The sequence below is a fragment of the Salvelinus namaycush genome, chromosome 11, assembly GCF_016432855.1.
Source record: "Salvelinus namaycush isolate Seneca chromosome 11, SaNama_1.0, whole genome shotgun sequence".
Taxonomy (NCBI): domain Eukaryota; kingdom Metazoa; phylum Chordata; class Actinopteri; order Salmoniformes; family Salmonidae; genus Salvelinus; species Salvelinus namaycush.
The window spans coordinates 27275530-27295884 of record NC_052317.1 but is presented as its reverse complement, the minus strand read 5'-3'; the positions used below and the strand labels follow the sequence as shown (position 1 = coordinate 27295884).

General features: G+C 42.9%; 1 protein-coding gene across 1 annotated transcript; it reads left to right on the top strand.

Annotated features, from left to right (window-relative positions):
• Positions 1–11353: 11353 nt before the first annotated feature.
• Positions 11354–20277, top strand: LOC120055316 (alanine aminotransferase 2-like). Its single transcript, XM_039003192.1, has 11 exons — positions 11354–11428; positions 17033–17122; positions 17259–17367; positions 17755–17888; positions 17976–18225; positions 18370–18449; positions 18582–18718; positions 19104–19278; positions 19531–19686; positions 19884–19996; positions 20187–20277. Exons 1-11 carry the CDS (start codon positions 11354–11356, stop codon positions 20275–20277), a joined length of 1410 nt encoding a protein of 469 aa, XP_038859120.1.
• Positions 20278–20355: the final 78 nt, after the last annotated feature.

The window sequence follows — 20355 nt, the reverse complement described above, 5'->3', positions numbered from 1 at the left end:
CCATTAGCTATGTAACTACTTAATTAAGTCATTAGCTACTAGCCCACTACTTCTTTAGAATGGTCAAATTCCTTCAGCATGAGCGTTAGAGCAAACATGGATTAGTGGCCTGCTGGAGGTCATTTTGCAGGGCTCTGGCAGTGCACCTCCTTGCACAAAGGCGGAGGTAGCGGTCCTGCTGCTGGGTTGTTGCCCTCCTACGGCCTCCTCCACGTCTCCTGATGTACTGGCCTGTCTCCTGGTAGCGCCTCCATGCTCTGGACACTACGCTGACAGACACAGCAAACCTTTTTGCCACAGCTCGCATTGATGTGCCATCCTGGATGAACTGCACTACCTGAGCCACTTGTGTGGGTTGTAGACTCCGTCTCATGCTACCACTAGAGTGAGAGCACCGCCAGCATTCATAAGTGACCAAAACATCAGCCAGGAAGCATAGTAACTGAGAAGTGGTCTGTGGTCACCACCTGCAGAATCACTCCTTTTTTGGGGGTGTCTTGCTAATTGCCTATAATTTCCACCTTTTGTCTATTCCATTTGCACAACAGCATGTGAAATTTATTGTCAATCAGTGTTGCTTCCTAAGTGGACAGTTTGATTTCACAGAAGTGTGATTGACTTGGAGTTACATTGTGTTGTTTAAGTGTTCCCTTTATTTTTTTGAGCAGTGTATAATTATTATGCTTCAAGTCATGCATGTACACAGAAAAAGCATATTCTCCGTATTTTGTCAAACTTCGGCATTAGAGAATGAAAATACGTGTCTCAGACAGTGTAGATCCCCTCTAAATACTCAGAAAGACTCTTCTTAACAATAAGAACTTTACCTTGTTAGGATCTGCCATTGTGGGGCAGAGATATTGGAACTAAGGGGATAAGTCAAAGTTGACATTTTTAAGGTAAGGATAGATTTTGGCCATATTCATTAACATCCGAATGTATACTTAAATACCAGTACCTGTAAAATTGCAAAGTCCGTCATGTCAATTCAATACTTACTATGACTGTGATATGTGTTTGTCTCACCTAGCTATCATAAAATGAATGCATTAACTGTAAGTCGCTCTGCATAAGAACATCTGCTAAATTACTAAGATGTAAAAATGATGACAAATAAACAGACTTTTTAAAGCATTGGATGCAATCTGTGTTGAGTTACTCCAATGGCATTTCAAGGGGAATTTAGCCACCCTCTAGTTTGTCAGGATAAAAACACTTTGTTTGTTATTCTATAACATATAACAGTTTTAATGTCATATTCAATATGACATTAAAAACATTTAAAGCTGGATGTTTTAAATCACCTCAGATTCTCGACCATTCTATTGAACACATTACACTTTACTTACTGTGGTATGCATAATACAGCTATAGTCAAATTAGATAGAGAGTTTAACAATCAGAGATTCTAACAATATGCTCTGAATATTAACAAAATATCAGAAATGTAACAGAATTTGCAGCATTGTAGTATTTACAAAATCAAATGCCTGTGCTAAGATCTGAATAGCAGATTCAAGGTTGTGTTAGTAACAACTATCCTGCCAGCAGCACAAATGATGTCACTTTGTATGGTAATGACAAAACCTTCAAAATAAAGGTCCACATTCCAAAACTTTGCAATGTCGATAACTCATTCAAAAGATATAAATGTGTAATCAATGGCAATTCTTTATGGTGATTATATGCAATTGCAAGACATCATTTTTATTTTTTTAGGTTTTTGTTTTAGGATATTGTAACCACTGTTGAAAAATCTAACTTTCATGGTATATTTACAATGTTGTGCTGTAGAGATTTCTTTTATTTTTGCCAATGTAAAAGTGGGGTTGGGAGTACTTAGTAGGGTCTGTAGAATCTATATATGGTGTTCTTTCGTGGATGACTGGATAATAGAGTGTTGCTGGCCTTTAACTCTTTCCATTCCATAAGACTCAATGCTGACCCTTTGTAAACTTTTTGAAAAAATTGTGTTTGACCAGATACAATGCTACTTCACAGTATTTTTTTATTTCACCTTTATTTAACCAGGTAAGCCAGTTGAGAACAAGTTCTCATTTACAACTGCGACCTGGCCAAGATAAAGCAAAGCAGTGTGACACAAACAACAACACTGAGTTACACATGGAATAAACAAACGTACAGTCAATAACATAATAGAAAAGTCTATATACAGTGTGTGCAAATTAAGTAAAATTAGGGAGGTAAGGCAATAAATAGGCTGTAGTGGCAAAATAATTACAATTTAGCAAATAAACACTGGAGTGATAGATGTGCAGACGATAGAGTAGAGATACTGGGGTGCAAAGGAGCAAAATAATATGTATATAAATAGATGGGGATGAGGTGGTTGGATGGACTATTTACAGATGAGCTATGTACAGGTACAATGATCTGTAAGATGCTCTGACAGCTGAGGGAGATATGAGTCTCCAGCTTCAGTGATTTTTGCAATTTGTTCCAGTCATTGGCAGCAGTGAACTGGAAGGAAAGGCGGCCAAAGGATGAATTGGCTTTGGGGCTGACCAGTGAGATATACCTGCTGGAGCGTGTGCTATGGGTGGGTGCTGCTATGGTGACCAGTGAGCTGAGATAAGACAGGGCTTTACCTAGCAAAGACTTATAGATGACCTGGAGCCAGTGGGTTTGGTGACAAATATGAAGCGAGGGCCAGCAGAAGAGCATACAGGTCGCAGTGGTGGGTAGTATATGGGGCTTTGGTGACGAAACGGATGGCACTGTGATAGACTGCATCCAGTTTGCTGAGTAGAGTGTTGGAGGATATTTTGTAAATTACATCACCAAGTCAAGGATCGATAGTATAGTCAGTTTTACGAGGGTATGTTTGGCAGCATGAGTGAAGGATGCTTTGTTGCGAAATAGGAAGCCGATTCTAGATTGAATTTTGGATTGGAGATGCTTAATATGAGTCTGTAAGGAGAGTTTACAGTGTAACCAGACACCTAGGTATTTGTAGTTGTCCACATATTCTAAGTCAGAACCGTCCAGAGCAGTGATGCTAGGCGGGCGGGCAGGTGCGGGCAGCGATCGGTTGAAGAGCATGCATTTAGTTTTACTTGCATTTAAGAGCAGTTGGAGGCCATGGAATGAGAGTTGTATGTCATTGAAGCTCATCTGGAGGTTTGTTAACACAGTGTTCAAAGAAGGGCCAGAGGTATACAGAATGGTGTCGTCTGCGTATAGGTGGATCAGAGAATCACCAGCAGCAAGAGCGACATCATTGATGTATACAGAGAAAAGAGTCGGCCCAAGAATTGAACCCCGTGGCACCCCCAAAGAGATTGCCAGAGGTCCGGACAACAGGCCCTCCGATTTCACACACTGAACCCTGTCTGAGAAGTTGTTGGTGAACCAGGCGAGGCAGTCATTTGAGAAACCAAGGCTGTTGAGTCTGCCGATAAGAATGCGGTGATTGACAGAGTAGAAAGCATTGGCCAGGTCGATGAATACGGCTACACAGTATTGTCTTTTGTCAGTGGCGGTTATGATATCATTTAGGACCTTGAGCGTGGCTGAGGTGCACCCATGACCAGCTCTGAAACCAGATTGCATAGCGGAGAAGGTACGGTGGGATTCGAAATGGTCGGTGATCTGTTTGTTACACACTTCCGGCGCACACACTTCCGGCACCGACAGAGATGGCCGCCTCGCTTCGCGTTCCTAGGAAACTATGCAGTATTTTGTTTTTTTATGTGTTATTTCTTACATTGGTACCCCAGGTAATCTTAGGTTTCATTACATACAGTCGGGAGGAACTACTGAATATAAGAGCAACGTCAACTCACCATCATTACAACCAGGAATATGACTCTCCCGAAGCGGATCCTGTGTTTTGCCTTCCACCCAGTACAATGGATCTGATCCCAGCCGGCGACCCTAAACAACGACGCCGTAAAAGGGGCAAACGAAGCGGTCTTCTGGTCAGGCTTCGGAGACGGGCACATCGTGCTCCACTCCCTAGCATACTAGCATACTACTCGCCAATGTCCAGTCTCTTGACAACAAGGTTGATGAAACCCGAGCAAGGGTAACATTCCAGAGAGACATCAGAGACTGTAACGTTCTTTGCTTCACGGAAATATGGCTCACTCGAGAGACGCTAACGGAGTCGGTGCAGCCAGCTGGTTTCTTCACGCATCGCGCCAACAGAAACAAACATCTTTCTGGTAAGAAGAGGTAAGAAGAGGGGTGGGGGTGTGTGCCTTATGATTAACGAGATGTGGTGTGATCATAACAACATACAGGAACTCAAGTCATTCTGTTCACCTGATTTAGAATTCCTCACAATCAAATGTCGACCGCATTATCTACCAAGGGAATTCTCTTCGATTATAATCACAGCCGTATATATTCCCCCCCAAGCAGACACATCGATGGCCCTGAACGAACTTTATCTGACTCTATGTAAACTGGAAACCACACACCCTGAGGCTGCATTCATCGTAGCTGGGGATTTTAACAAGGCTAATCTGAAAACAAAACTCCCTAAATTCTATCAGCATATCGATTGTGCTACCAGGGCTGGTAAAACCTTGGATCATTGTTATACTAACATCCGCGACGCATATTAGGCCCTCCCCCGCCCTCCTTTCGGAAAAGCTGACCACGACACCATTTTGTTGCTTCCAGCCTACAAACAGAAACTAAAACAGCAAGCTCCCGCGCTCAGGTCTGTTCAACGCTTGTCCGACCAATCTGATTCCACGCTTCAAGACTGCTTCGATCACGTGGATTGGGATATGTTCCGCATTGCGTCCAACAACAACATTGGCGAATATGCTGATTCGGTGAGCGAGTTCATTAGAAAGTGCATTGACGATGTCGTACCCACAGCAACGATTAAAACATTCCCAAACCAGAAACCGTGGATTGATGGCAGCATTCGCGTGAAACTGAAAGCGCGAACCACTGCTTTTAACCAGGGCAAGGTGACCGGAAACATGACCGAATACAGACAGTGTAGCTATTCCCTCCGCAAGGCAATCAAACAAGCTAAGTGCCAGTATAGAGACAATGTAGAGTCGCAATTCAACAGCTCAGACACAAGAGGTATGTGGCAGGGTCTACAGTCAATCACGGATTACAAAAAGAAAACCAGCCCCGTCACGGACCAGGATGTTTTGCTCCCAGACAGACTAAATAACTTTTTTGCTCGCTTTGAGGACAATACAGTGCCACTGACACGGCCCGCTACCTTAACCTGCGGGCTCTCCTTCACTGCAGCCGAGGTGAGTAAAACATTTAAACGTGTTAACCCTCGCAAGGCTGCAGGGTTAACACGGACCTGCAGACCAGCTGGCTGGTGTGTTTAAGGACATATTCAATCAATCCTTATCCCAGTCTGCTGTTCCCACATGCTTCAAGAGGGCCACCATTGTTCCTGTTCCCAAGAAAGCTAAGGTAACTGAGCTAAACGACTACCGCCCCGTAGCACTCACTTCCGTCATCATGAAGTGCTTTGAGAGACTAGTCAAGGACCATATCACCTCCACCCAACCTGACACCCTAGACCCACTCCAATTAGCTTACCGACCCAATAGGTCCACAGACGACGCAATCGGAACCACACTGCCCTAACCCATCTGGACAAGAGGAATACCTATGTGAGAATGCTGTTCATCGACTACAGCTCAGCATTTAACACCATAGTACCCTCCAAACTCGTCATCAAGCTCGAGACCCTGGGTCTCGACCCCGCCCTGTGCAACTGGGTCCTGGACTTCCTGACGGGCCGCCCCCAGGTGGTGAGGGTAGGTAACAACATCTCCACCCCGCTGATCCTCAACACTGGGGCCCCACAAGGGTGCGTTCTGAGCCCTCTCCTGTACTCCCTGTTCACCCACGACTGCGTGGCCATGCACGCCTCCAACTCAATCATCAAGTTTGCGGACGACACTACAGTGGTAGGCTTGATTACCAACAACGACGACAGGGAGGGCTCAGGGAGGAGGTGAGGGCCCTCGGAGTGTGGTGTCAGGAAAATAACCTCACACTCAACGTCAACAAAACAAAGGAGATGATTGTGGACTTCAGGAAACAGCAGAGGGATCACCCCCCTATCCACATCGACGGGACAGTAGTGGAGAAGGTGGAAAGTTTTAAGTTCCTCGGTGTACACATCACGGACAAACTGAATTGGTCCACCCACACAGACAGCGTTGTGAAGAAGGCGCAGCAGCACCTCTTCAACCTCAGGAGGCTGAAGAAATTCGGCTTGTCACCAAAAGCACTCACAAACTTCTACAGATGCACAATCGAGAGCATCCTGTCGGGCTGTATCACCGCCTGGTACGGCAACTGCTCCGCCCACAACCGTAAGGCTCTCCAGAGGGTAGTGAGGTCTGCACAACGCATCACCGGGGGCAAACTACCTGCCCTCCAGGACACCTACACCACCCGATGTCACAGGAAGGCCATAAAGATCATCAAGGACAACAACCACCCGAGCCACTGCCTGTTCACCCCGCTATCATCCAGAAGGCGAGGTCAGTACAGGTGCATCAAAGCAGGGACCGAGAGACTGAAAAACAGCTTCTATCTCAAGGCCATCAGACTGTTAAACAGCCACCACTAACATTTAGTGGCCGCTGCCAACATACTGACTCAACTCCAGCCACTTTAATAATGGGAATTGATGGAAATTATGTAAAAATGTATCACTAGCCACTTTAAACAATGCCACTTAATATAATGTTTACATACCCTACATTACTCATCTCATATGTATATGTATATACTGTACTCTATATCATCTACTGCATCTTGCCATCTTTATGTAATACATGTATCACTAGCCACTTTAAACTATGCCACTTTATGTTTATATACCCTACATTACTCATCTCATATGTATATACTGTACTCTATACCATCTACTGCATCTTGCCTATGCCGTTCTGTACCATCACTCATTCATATATCTTTATGTACATATTCTTTATCCCTTTACACTTGTGTGTATAAGGTAGTAGTTGTGGAATTGTTAGGTTAGATTACTTGGTTATAGTTGGTTATTACTGAATTGTCAGAACTAGAAGCACAAGCATTTACATCTGCTAACCATGTGTATGTGACAAATAAAATTTGATTTGATTTGTTAACTTGGCTTTCGAAGACCTTAGAAAGGCAGGGTAGGATAGATATAGGTCTGTAACAGTTTGGGTCTAGAGTGTCTCCCCCTCTGAAGAGGGGGATGACCGCGGCAGCTTTCCAATCTTTGGGGATCTCAGACGATACAAAAGAGAGGTTGAACAGGCTAGTAATAGGGGTTGCAACAATTGCGGCGGATAATTTTAGAAAGAGAGGGTCCAGATTGTCTAGCTCAGCTGATTTGTAGGGGTCCAGATTTTGCAGCTCTTTCAGAACATCAGCTATCTGGATTTGGGTGAAGGAGAAATGGGGAGGCTTGGGCAAGTTGCTTTGGGCGGTGCAGAGCTGTTGACCGGGGTAGGGGTAGCCAGGTGGAAAGCATGGCCAGTTGTAGAAAAATGCTTATTGAAATTCTCGATTATCTTATATTTATCGGTGATGACAGTGTTTCCTAGCCTCAGTGCAGTAAACAAATTAACAACAGACTTTCAGCACGCTTATGGGGAAGGGCACTCAACATGTATGGCACTGACACACATGACTGATGATTGGCTGAAATAAATGGATAATAAGAAGATTGCGGGAGCTGTTTTATGAGACTACAGTGCAGCTTTTGACATGATCAATCATAATCTGCAACTGAAAAAACAGAACACAGAGGGTTTTCTTTAACGGAAGCCTGTCTAACGTTAACCAGGTAGAGTGTGGTATACCTCAACACAGCTGTTTTGGTCCTTTACTGTTTAATTTTTTTTTACTACTGACCTACCACTAACCTTGAGTAAAGCCTGTGTGTCTATGTACGCTAACCTAACGTAGCAGGCGTAAAATACACTCCTGAAACTAGATCCCCTACATCAGTGGTATTCACACATTTTCAGTGGGGACCCCAGTCTTTCCGCAAGAATTTCTGGGTACGCCATTTTCCCCCCAGGAATTTCTCACGACCTCAACCTACACCAAATCTAATGACACAGCCTTAAAAATCGGTCAACTTTAATTCATTGCATTTTCATTTCTGATCAAAATGAAAATAGCATTTTATTTGTCAAATTATCTTAAAAAATAAATGGTGTATTGTCCCATACAATAGTCTGTACTCTTAATTTTTTCGCGACCCCGACATTGAATACCACTGCCCTACATACTGGTCTTGATAAGAAGAACAAAAACTGTTGGGGGAGGTTCTCTTCTGCACTGTTCAACCAATCCTGTAAATGTGGAGGAAGAGTTAAGATGGAGTGTCGCCTTGTTAACATCCAAAAGTGGAAGTCGTGTCACATGCTCTCTTTCCATTTCCCTTGAAATCTGGAACATCCGGTTGTTGGGGACACAGCAGGGGAAACACTCTTTTCACGCCACTTCGATACCGAAGTGACTTTTTCATAGCAGATTAGGAGAATTAACGTAGCAGTTTAGGAGACTGAGGTTATGGTTAGGTTTAGCGAAAATGCTCTCCTAATCTGCTACGGAAATCACTTTGTATCAAAGTGCTGTGCAAAGAGTGTGTCCTCACTCAGCAGAGGCTAATGTACGCTGATGACTCAACATTATTCACATCAGTTATCACAGCAAGTGAAAGCACTGCAACCCTTAACAAAGAGCTGCAATCAGTTTTGGAATGGGTGGCTAGTAATAAGCTCGTCCTAAATATATATATATATATATTTGAAACAAATCCTTCCCTAAACCCTACACCTCATCTAAATCTAGGAAACTCTGGGAAACGCTGGGAAACTCACTGTACTAAATCGAGCCACGACCACATGGAACTCTCTTCCAGATCAGGTAAGCAGTAAAATCAAATAAAAAAATGTTTGAGTGTCTGCAGGTTTTCGGTCCTTCCTTGTACTTGATTGATAAATTAAGGTCACTAATTAGTAGGGAACCCCTCAGCTGGTTGTCTAGGTCTTAATTGAATGGAAAAACCAAAAGCCAGCAGACACTAGGCCCTCCATGGAATGAGTTTGACACTTCTTGTTTAGAGGCATCTGAGTAGACGTCGAGTTGGTCACACACATTTCCTTGGTGGCTGTATGGATATTGCCATTTATCAGCCTAGTAACAAACCCCCACCTCGTGACCAATGCGAACCCAAACTGTTCACACCCTTCTTTTTGGCTGAGAGAAAATTTTCAGTTTCAAAGCTAATTTCCTGCAACTCTACACATTTTGGCATGGGGTGGAGAGAAAAGTTGACACTTTAAAATCTAATTTCCTGCAGTTTTACACATGTTGCCATGTGTTTCTCTGACAGGTCTGTCAGTGAATGACATAACAAGAGGAACACTGCCCATGCACTAACAAATTCGAAATTGCACCTTTTGCATTACACTATTACAACTCTCTACAGCAGTAAACTGAAAGCCCAACTGAGTTTCTGAGTTAGTTGGACACCCTGGTCCATATTGATCCCATACTCAGTCTGGATTCGTACCGCGGACCGCCTATTGAGTATGTCAATTATAATTTATGATAAGGATATAGTAGTAATAGTATACAGTGGACACTTTTACAAATATTGAGTGATAGTGGACCTTTGTAGTTGGTGCTGCACTTTCCTGGAAACCATACGTTCATAACTCCATAGACAGTCTTGTCTTTGAAGTTGTGAAATCATAGCTAAGGTAATTAAAGTCTAGCCTGGTAGAACCAGGCAAATAGAAGTCTGCCTTTATCATAATAATATACACTTTTATTGTATGGTAAGTGTTTGTTGACATGCATGAAATGACGTGGAAACAACGTTGATTCAGCCAGTGTGTGCCCAGTGAGACATCTCAAACCTATAGCCTATTATCGAAATATTCCAAAGCTACCACAACAAGGGTGAAAGAGAAATAGCAGAGGGATGCACTAGGCTCTTAATCAATAAACTGCTGTAATTGGTAACTGTTTAACCCATTTCTTCACAGCATGTGATTTCTGTGTAATGCTCAAACGATCACATTCCAGTGGAGTGACTTTTCATTTTGAAACATGAAGCCTAAAGCTCTCACTTCATTTGAAGTGTCCATCGTTTAACAACTAAAACATAGAAAGGCTCTTCCAAATCGATGGTTGTATTTAGACTAGACATATATACGCCCAGTGCTACTCTGTAGAACTGTTGTCCCATCCAAGTTCTCATTTAGTATTACAATGTGCATAAAACTTTGGAATATAATATCTCCAACTTAAACGACACCATTTCCATAAAAGTACCTTGGGTGAACTGGAATATAATGTCTCTAACTTAAACAACTCTATCTTCCAGTCCACCCAAGCTACTTTCATGGAAATGGTGCGTCTTTAAATAAGACTTATCTCCACAATGCCCTCGCTTTAAAACAGAGACGGGCACTTCATTACACATGACATGGGCCTGCCCTAAACTTTAATAAAGGAGGCTGGAGATTGAAAGAATTTGACATGAGGTCCTTCATAGGGAAATAGGCCTGCATTTAACTCCCACGATGACAATCCTTGGGGATCGATCTGATTTACAACTTACTTTTCAGAGATGTAAGATTATTTTAGCTTAGCTATGACTATAGCTAAAAGATGTATCCCTGTGGAACCATGAGGATCCTTCCAATATCCCTCAATGAATTAATGAGGTCAATGCCACTAGTAGAAGGTAGTCCACAGTCTTTTCATAAGAATTGGGATCACTGGTTAGAATATACAGAGTCATTATAGACATTTATTAATTGATATGTGTAGGATATGTGATCTGAGGTAACTAAAATGGCGTGATGGCATATGAATGCAGGTGTTATTGTATGGTATGATGTGCAATTGGGATGTACTGTATCTAGATTACATTTTTGTTTTTTGGGGTGTTTGCTTTGTTTGTTGTACTTGTATAATTGAATTATTGAATTTCACATGAATGTCTTATTGAATTCTATGTGGGAAAAAATCTAAAAAACACCATTTTCCACATAAATAAACGAACAATGTGGATGAACCAGAAATATCTGTTTTAGGCTAGGTCTACTGGAATTTGCCTGGGGCAACTTTAAAGCAGGCTCAACTTGCAAAACTGATCAGTTTACTGGTTCCTATAGAATAAATAACTTTGGGAGGGAGCTTTACACCTACTCACTTCCTCAACATCAGCATGAGAAAAGATCAAGGAACCATAGAAGTGGACAAGTCAATAGGCATCTCATCAGATTCTATTCCATGTGTCTGAGAAGACCAGCAGGTGTGATAGTAGAATGTCACTCCTCTACCTGAGAGAGAGATCTGCCGCAAGATGAGGAGCATCAAACAGACAGAGCTGGAGCCCTTGGTGAGACGAGCCAATCAGATTAAAACAGAAGTCACACAGGTAAGACATCACAGTAGCCTATCCTAGCCCTATATAGAACATAGAATGCTGTAAATAGGGTTAACAGTATCCCATCCACACATGTTAACAGATTGCTGTAAATTTACTGCAAAACTTTAAAAAAAGTAATTCTAAAGTAATTCTATTTTACAGTACTGTACTGTAAAAAGCAATGCATTATAGGGGTTCAATGGTGTTGCACTGCACAGCTGTAAAAGTACTGTATTACCTGTTTTGCTGTATATTTATAGCAGCATACTATGAATTATGGTGCAATGTTGTAAATGAGAACTTGTTCTCAACTGGCCTACCTGGTTATATAAAAGTGAAAAAAAAAAAATATATATATATATAATAAAATAAATGTGGGCGGCGAAAGAATCTCTGGCTCATGAACATATTTTGAGGCATGCCTTGTATTTTGTTGAACCCATTAATGAGAATACGGTACCCCACAGAATATACAGTACCATGCCATTTTTTTAAATATTTGTCCTGTAAATCTACAGTAACTTATTGGCTAATGTGCTGCCAGTAATTTACTGTAGCATACTGTGAATTATGGTGCATTGTGGGGAAATGTTGTGGGCGGTCAAAGAATCTCTGGCTCATTAACATATTTTGAGGCATGCCTTGTATTTTGTTGCACCCATTAGTGAGAATGTTGTACCCCACAGAATATACAGTACCATATTTTATTAATACTTATATACAGTATATATATATATATATTTTTTTTTGTCCTGTAAATCTACAAGAACAAGTGATATAAAACACAAAATATTTATTGGTATGCTGTAATATATAATTACATATTCACTGTTAGCAATTGGTGTAATTTTATTACAATACAACTTAACAATAAAGTACTGTATTGCTTTTTTGCTATATATTTACTGCATCATTCTGTAAATGATAGTGCATTGTGGAAACATTTTGTGGGAGGAGAAAGAATCAGTGACACATTAACATATTTTGAGGCGTGCCTTGTCAACTGTACCAATTGAACTGATATATTGTAGTAGTGTCCTACTAATTTTGATGTACAGTGCATTTGGAAAGTATTCCGACACCTTGACTTTTCCACATTTTGTTACATTACAGTCTTATTTATTTCCCTCAATCTACACACAATACCCCACAAAGACAAAGCGAAATACATTTTTGATGATTTAGTACAAATAAAAAACAGAAATACCTCATTTACATAAGTATTCAGACCTGTCTATATAAAGTCCCTCAGTGCATGTCAGAGCAAAAACCAAGCCACGAGGTCTAAGGAATTGTCCGTAGAGCTCCGAGACAGGATTGTGTCAAGGCACAGATCTGGGGAAGGGTACCAAAGCAATTATGCAGCATTGAAGGTCCCCAAGAACACAGTGGCCTCCATAATTCTTAAATGGGAGAAGTTTGGAACAACCAAGACTCTTCCTAGAGTCGGCTGCCTGGCCAAACTGAGCAATCGGGGGAGAAGGGCCTTGGTCAGGGAGGTGACCAAGAACCCTATGGTCACTCTGGCAGAGCTCCAGAGTTCCTCTGTGGAGATGGGAGAACCTTCCAGAAGGACAACCATCTCTGCAGCACTCCACCAATCAGGCCTTTATGGTAGAGTGGCCAGACGGAAGCCACTCCTCAGTAAAAGGCACATGACAGCCCGCTTGGAGTTTGCCAGAAGGCACCTAAAGGAATCTCAGACCATGAGAAACAAGATTATCTGGTCTGATTGAAGTGGATTTAACAGGTAACATCAATAAGTGATCATAGCTTTCACCGGGATTCACCTGGTCAGTCAATGTCATGGAAAGAGCAGGTGTTCCTAATGTTTTGTGCACTCAGTGTATAGCCTAGGCCTATACACAACAAGCTCCTTGGTTTGTAAAACAAAACACGTTCATGATTTGAACGTTTCGAACTGCAATATAATTGTTCTGAAACGCAAGCTGACCCTAAGTTTGAAATAATGCTTTCATTCCACCTGCCAGCTAATTCCACCTGCCACCTGCCAGCGGGAAGAACTATGAATATCCGACCCAATGCAGGACTCTATAGTGTTTGTTCACATTTACTTTGTTTACAAACATAGGAGTAAAACAAGCTTATATTTTAGGTTCTGATGGGGTATGACAGTTGAACTAAGCTCATGAGACATTTATTTATAAGTTATATTCTATTTATACATCCAAAAATGTAGGCAATGTAGCAACTGCCGATTGCCCGTTTTTATATTAAGAGAACGTTCACTAAGTGCGTTGTTGGAGCATGTATCTGTAGGCTTATGATAGTTTAAATGAAAGTCAGCGCTGCTCTCGGATTAGCTTTCTCCATTCAAATCTTACCTTAACATTATAATTATTCCACAATACTGACTACGAGTCAGCTCTTAGAGAGCTATGACCACCTACTGTATATGTTTGCAAATAGAGGAGGCTTAGTCTATTGCTAAATCATCCCCAAGGGCCACCAGAGGGATTTGAACATGACGCGCAGAAAATACTAATAGGCTATTGGTACTATGACTTTGTGGCATTTGTGGTACAAATCCCATTCAAGTCATGGTGCCAATATTAGCATTTTCCGCACAACATGTTCAAATAATCTGTTCAAATCACAAAGTGACTTTGTTGAGCTTCACAATCAATTATACTTTTGAATGATTTGGACATGATGTGCGAAAAATGCTAATATTGGTACCAAGACTAGGATTTGTGCCACAAATGCTAAAACAAAACCAAAGCATTGATTGCTGTCAAATCATGCCCAAAGACTGCATATAGGGGAAGGAAACCAATATGTAATTTGGGTGGACTCTCCCTTTAAGGAGGAAACTGACAAAAGTGTATCACCGACTGGGCAGATCACTTTAGGAAGCCAGAGGAGAAAACAATGAATATTCTAGCCAGGGTTGTTGGTAACCCTGGCTAGAATGTTACACAGCATGAAATATATTGAGGCAAAAATGACAGACGGTTTACACCACTGCTACTCTCTGTTGTCATCTATGCATAGTCACTTTAATAACTCTACATACATGTACATACTACCTCAAATAACCAGTGCCCCCGCACATTGACTCTGTATCGGTAGCCCCTGTATATAGTCTTGCTATTGTTATTTCAGTGCTGCTCTTTAATTACTTGTTACTTTTATCTCTTATTCTTATCTGTATTTTTTGAAACTGCATTGTTGGTTAGGGGCTCGTAAGTAAGCATTTCACTGTAAGGTGAAATAAGCATTTCACTGTTGTATTCGGCGCATGTGACTAATGAAATTTGATTTGATACCAATTGTGCAACTATTGAATGCCACAGTGTACCTGAACATTGTTGCTGACAAAACCCAATGGGGCATGTTTGGGATGAGATGGAACGGGCTATTCGCAGCATGAATGTACCGCCGTCCAATCTATAGAATCCATAACCAAACAATTCAGGCTGTTCTGGAGGCAAAGGGGGGTCTGACTTGGTACTAGATGGGTGTATCTAATAAACTGGCCATTGAGTGTATTTTCATTTTCATTTAAATCATATTTTTAACCTGTGTTTGTTTGTAACAATTACCTAAGACAATGGCAACTTTGTTTTTGTAGTCAACTTTGTTCTGAGACAGATAAACATCTTGATTCTACGTTTAGATCGTCTGTGTATAAAGTGATGCGCAAGGGCAAAAAAGCATCTGACAACGCACTTAGTTGTTCTACTAGTGGTTTGTGGCAGTCAGTCGGTAAATAACGAGCGTCTTCCAGTGCAACTTTCGTAACAATGGTTTTAGGAAACAGCTCGGATATTTTATAATGCTCCTACGAAGGTTCTAAAGATGAACTTAGCCTTACGCGTTGGGAAACCGGACCCTGATCTGATGTTAGTGACCTTGATTCTCAAGTCACATGTAGGCCTATTATTTCAGACATAGAATAGCTAGATATATGTTGACTTGTGCATGCAGTTCATTGCATATTCACATAAAACACAATATAGTATACAGCTAATATACACTGCTCAAAAAAATAAAGGGAACACTAAAATAACACATCCTAGATCTGAATGAATGAAATATTCTTATTAAATACTTTTTTCTTTACATAGTTGAATGTGCTGACAACAAAATCACACAAAAATGATCAATGGAAATCAAATGTATCAACCCATGGAGGTCTGGATTTGGAGTCACACTCAAAATTAAAGTGGAAAACCACACTACAGGCTGATCCAACTTTGATGTAATGTCCTTAAAACAAATCAAAATGAGGCTCAGTAGTGTGTGTGGCCTCCACGTGCCTGTATGACCTCCCTACAACGCCTGGGCATGCTCCTGATGAGGTGGTGGATGGTCTCCTGAGGGATCTCCTCCCAGACCTGGACTAAAGCATCCGCCAACTCCTGGACAGTCTGTGGTGCAACGTGGCGTTGGTGGATGGAGCGAGACATGATGTCCCAGATGTGCTCAATTGGATTCAGGTCTGGGAAACGGGCGGGCCAGTCCATAGCATCAATGCCTTCCTCTTGCAGGAACTGCTGACACACTCCAGCCACATGAGGTCTAGCATTGTCTTGCATTAGGAGGAACCCAGGGCCAACCGCACCAGCATATGATCTCACAAGGGGTCTGAGGATCTCATCTCGGTACCTAATGGCAGTCAGGCTACCTCTGGCGAGCACATGGAGGGCTGTGCGGCCCCCCAAAGAAATGCCACCCCACACCATGACTGACCCACCGCCAAACCGGTCATGCTGGAGGATGTTGCAGGCAGCAGAACGTTCTCCACGGCATCTCCAGACTCTGTCACGTCTGTCACGTGCTCAGTGTGAACCTGCTTTCATCTGTGAAGAGCACAGGGCGCCAGTGGCGAATCTGCCAATCTTGGTGTTCTCTGGCAAATGCCAAACGTCCTGCACGGTGTTGGGCTGTAAGCACAACCCCCACCTGTGGACGTCGGGCCCTCATACCACCCTCATGGAGTCTGTTTCTGACCGTTTGAGCAGACACATGCACATTTGTGGCCTGCTGGAGGTCATTTTGCAGGGCTCTGGCAGTGCTCCTCCTTGCACAAAGGCGGAGGTAGCGGTCCTGCTGCTGGGTTGTTGCCCTCCTACGGCCTCCTCCACGTCTCCTGATGTACTGGCCTGTCTCCTGGTAGCGCCCCCATGCTCTGGACACTACGCTGACAGACACAGCAAACCTTCTTGCCACAGCTCGCATTGATGTGCCATCTTGGATGAGCTGCACTACCTGAGCCACTTGTGTGGGTTGTAGACTACGTCTCATGCTACCACTAGAGTGAAAGCACCGCCAGCATTCAAAAGTGACCAAAACATCAGCCAGGAAGCATAGGAACTGAGAAGTGGTCTGTGGTCACCACCTGCAGAACCACTCCTTTATTGGGGGTGTCTTGCTAATTGCCTATAATTTCCACCTGTTGTCTATTCCATTTGCACAACAGCATGTGAAATTTATTGTCAATCAGTGTTGCTTCCTAAGTGGACAGTTTGATTTCACAGAAGTGTGATTGACTTGGAGTTACATTGTGTTGTTTAAGTGTTCCCTTTATTTTTTTGAGCAGTGTATATACATGGACTTACACTGCAGTATGTCATCTGTTTCTGATAGGGAGGGAGGAAGCCCTGTAAGGATGTGATAGATGTCAGCTGGGGAGACAAACACAGAGGAGGGGTCCAACCCTTGACCTTCGTCCGACAGGTAATGTCCTTCTGACATTCGACCTTTGTTTCTGTCTGAGTGTCCACTGATAACCCTGCCTGTCTAAATATGGTGTATTTGTTAGCTGTTTCGCTTTAAACCTGTGTGTGTATGTGTCTGTATGTGTGTGTGCCAGGTTCTTGCAGCCTGCCTCTACCCTCAGTTGGTCCACAGTTACAAACTGCCAGAGGATGTTAGACAGAGGGTCCAAAGCCTGCTGGGAGCATGTGATGGGGGGAGTGTAGGTAAGGTGGACTGCAATTGGGTCTACGGGGGGCGATCATGACTGTCAGTATATGCTACAAACATTAACTGTGAAATCTTAGGGTTAAGTTTAGGCATTAACTCTGACTTTTTAATGTTAGGCATTAACTCTGAATGGTTAAGGTTAGGATAGGCTTAAAACAAAAATTTAGCACCAGGGGCAGTTGCTCACAGCCATCACCTTAGCAAAACGAAAACTACTTGAAGGCAACAGTGCTCACTGTTGCCTCTACTGGCCGATTTACACAACATCTCCCGACATCCTCAGACATGGATGGACGTCGAATACTGACTTGTATCACGGGTGACCTGGCTGGTATATGTGATGTGTGTTTACCTGTGTTTGTTCTTCTTCTCAATCTTATCAGGCTCATACACACCCACTGGTGGTATCTCTTATATACAGTGCAGTGTGTCTAACTTCATCTCTCGACGAGATGGTGGTGTACCATCGTCCCCCGAGAATATCTTCATGACCTCTGGCTCTCAAAGGTCAATAATGGTGAGAATCATCTTCACCACCATCATCATCATTATCATCATCACCATGTCTCTCATTCATCTTTCACTCTCTTTTTTCTGTTTTTAGCAAGTGTTGAAGATGCTGGCTGACTTCCACAATCAGGCCTCACTTCCGACAGGTGTGCTGACCGCTGTGCCCACCTACTCTTCCTTCAAAATGATGTTGCAAACGCTCGGTGCAACCGTTGTTCCCTACTACCTAGATGAGGAGCAGGGTTGGGCAATGGAGGTGGAGGAGCTACGCAGAGCACTACAGGCTTCTAAGGGTATCTGCAACACAGTTGCCCTGTATGTCATCAACCCGGGGAATCCTACAGGTAACGAGTTGTTCCGGTTCCATGATGGTCGATACAGTAGTACCCCACTATTTGTCCCTATGAAGAATGTAAAGTAAACCTTTTTGCAGGCCAAGTTACCCCAGCAGTATTTATGGATAGTCTCATTTGTTTTGTTGTTGCTAGGTCATGTTCAGAGCAGGAAGTGTATTGAAGAGGTGATCCGATTCGCTGCTGAGGAGAGGCTCTTCCTCATGGCTGATGAGGTGACTTCCTGTCTGTACTTTCTCCTGGCAAATCGCTTATTTTCAATCACAAATATTTCACTTCTCTTTGACTATGTAGTGAGTTGTTGTTCTGTCTTCCACGCACCCCTCGCTGTTTCATTCGATCCACAGGTGTATCAGGAAAGTGTGTTCGGGGAGGGCAGTGAGTTTGTCTCCTATAAGAAGGTTCTGTCTGAGATGGGGCCTCCTCTCTCTCACACAGTGGAGCTGGCCTCTTTCCACTCAGCATCCAAAGGCTTCATGGGAGAGTGAGTACTGTACAGCAGCACTGTCTTTCTATGGCAATTGATTAACAGATTCACACATCCTGTAGCCTACTGTACTCTACAATGATCTGAAACGTATTACCCCATTAGCTATTTAACTACTTAATTAAGTCATTAGCTAATAGACCACTACTTCTTTAGAATGGTCAAATTCCTTCAGCATGAGCGTTAGAGCAAACATGGATTAGTGCCATCTTAGACAATGTATGAGCTGCCAACACAAACTCAATAGTGACAAAAGAAAAGAAAATAGCTGGCAGTTCCCTAAGAGATCCACTTCAGGCTTCCTATGGTGTAAAAGCCTGTACTGAAACCAGCAGGCCAGTGTTTGACCACTAATCTGTATGTGTCTCTTCTCCCTGCACAGGTGTGGGCTACGCGGGGGGTACGTGGAGCTGGTGAACCTTGACCCCGCCGTCATGAGGTACGCCTACACCATCTTCTCCACTGACATATGTGCCCCTGTGACTGGTCAGCTAGCCCTGGAGCTCATGGCTAACCCTCCCAGGCCAGGGGACCCCTCATACCCGGTCTACGCCCAGGTGAGACCCATCAAAATAGATCACAAACTACAGTATGACGTTAGGCTTAATAGATTGCATATGCCATGTAACATTTAGTCATAAGTAGTTTAATGATAGTGCGCTGCAATCATTGATGTCTCTAAAATAAGAAATAGTTCATCAAAATCAAACAACTTTATTCCTTTCCCTATTCACAACGGCACCTCAGTGTCCCATACAATATGCTCTACCCCTGTACTTCTTTTCCGTCTTCTCTCCCATCTCCACCAGGAGACCCAGTCTATCCAGGCCATGCTGGTCCATAACATGAACTGGGTCCCAGAGGTTCTGAACAATATCCCAGGGATCAGCTGTCAGCCGATGATGGGAGGAGCTTTCGTATTCCCCAGGCTGTATCTACCCCAAGCAGCCATTGAGAAGGCCAAGGTTAGTCATGGGGCAAATAGTACACTGTATGGTTAGGTAGAGCACTAGAATGACTACTGTTGTTTGTCATATGGGCATTTCAAGAGACATTCACTTTTTGGAGGAAAAACGTGATTCAACATGTGATTAATACTAAATACTCTGGAGTTAATGATTTGATCTCTTTATATATCTGAGTTTTCTGTTTTCCATTGCAGGTGGTGGGGATGCAGCCTGACCTGTGGTACTGTAAACGGTTACTAGAGGAGGCAGGAGTGTGTGTGGGACCGGGGTGTGAGTATGGACAGAAGGAAGGCACCCACCACATCAGGTACAATCCTCTCTCTGTCAACAGCTTCTGGACATAGAAATGTCACCATAAAACATCACACTCCAGTAGTCAATGGCTCCATATCCAGTACTCATCCTATGCAAATGAACAGGGCAGCATAGCATTAGCCTCATCATTCTATTTAAATGGTTATACTTCCCCACTGATTTGTTCTCGTCTCTCTCTGCAGACTGTGTGTCATGACCCCAGTGGAGACCATGGAAGAGGTACTGAAACGCCTGAAGACCTTCCACCTGCACTTCCTCAAGGAGTTCTCCTGAAAACTGGCTTCACCTTACAGTCCAATGATGAATACATTTAACTTCAGACACAATCACAGTACAGAGAAGAAAATTGCA

What these genes read in the sequence shown, in the direction of transcription:
- LOC120055316 (XM_039003192.1), top strand. Translation starts at nt 11,354, where the DNA reads ATGAGGAGCATCAAACAGACAGAGCTGGAGCCCTTGGTGAGACGAGCC. An exon ending in CCTTGACCTTCGTCCGACAG is followed by an intron (nt 17,123 to 17,258) that starts GTAATGTCCTTC and finishes TGTGTGTGCCAG; the next exon opens with GTTCTTGCAGCCTGCCTCTA. An exon ending in GCTCTCAAAGGTCAATAATG is followed by an intron (nt 17,889 to 17,975) that starts GTGAGAATCATC and finishes TTCTGTTTTTAG; the next exon opens with CAAGTGTTGAAGATGCTGGC.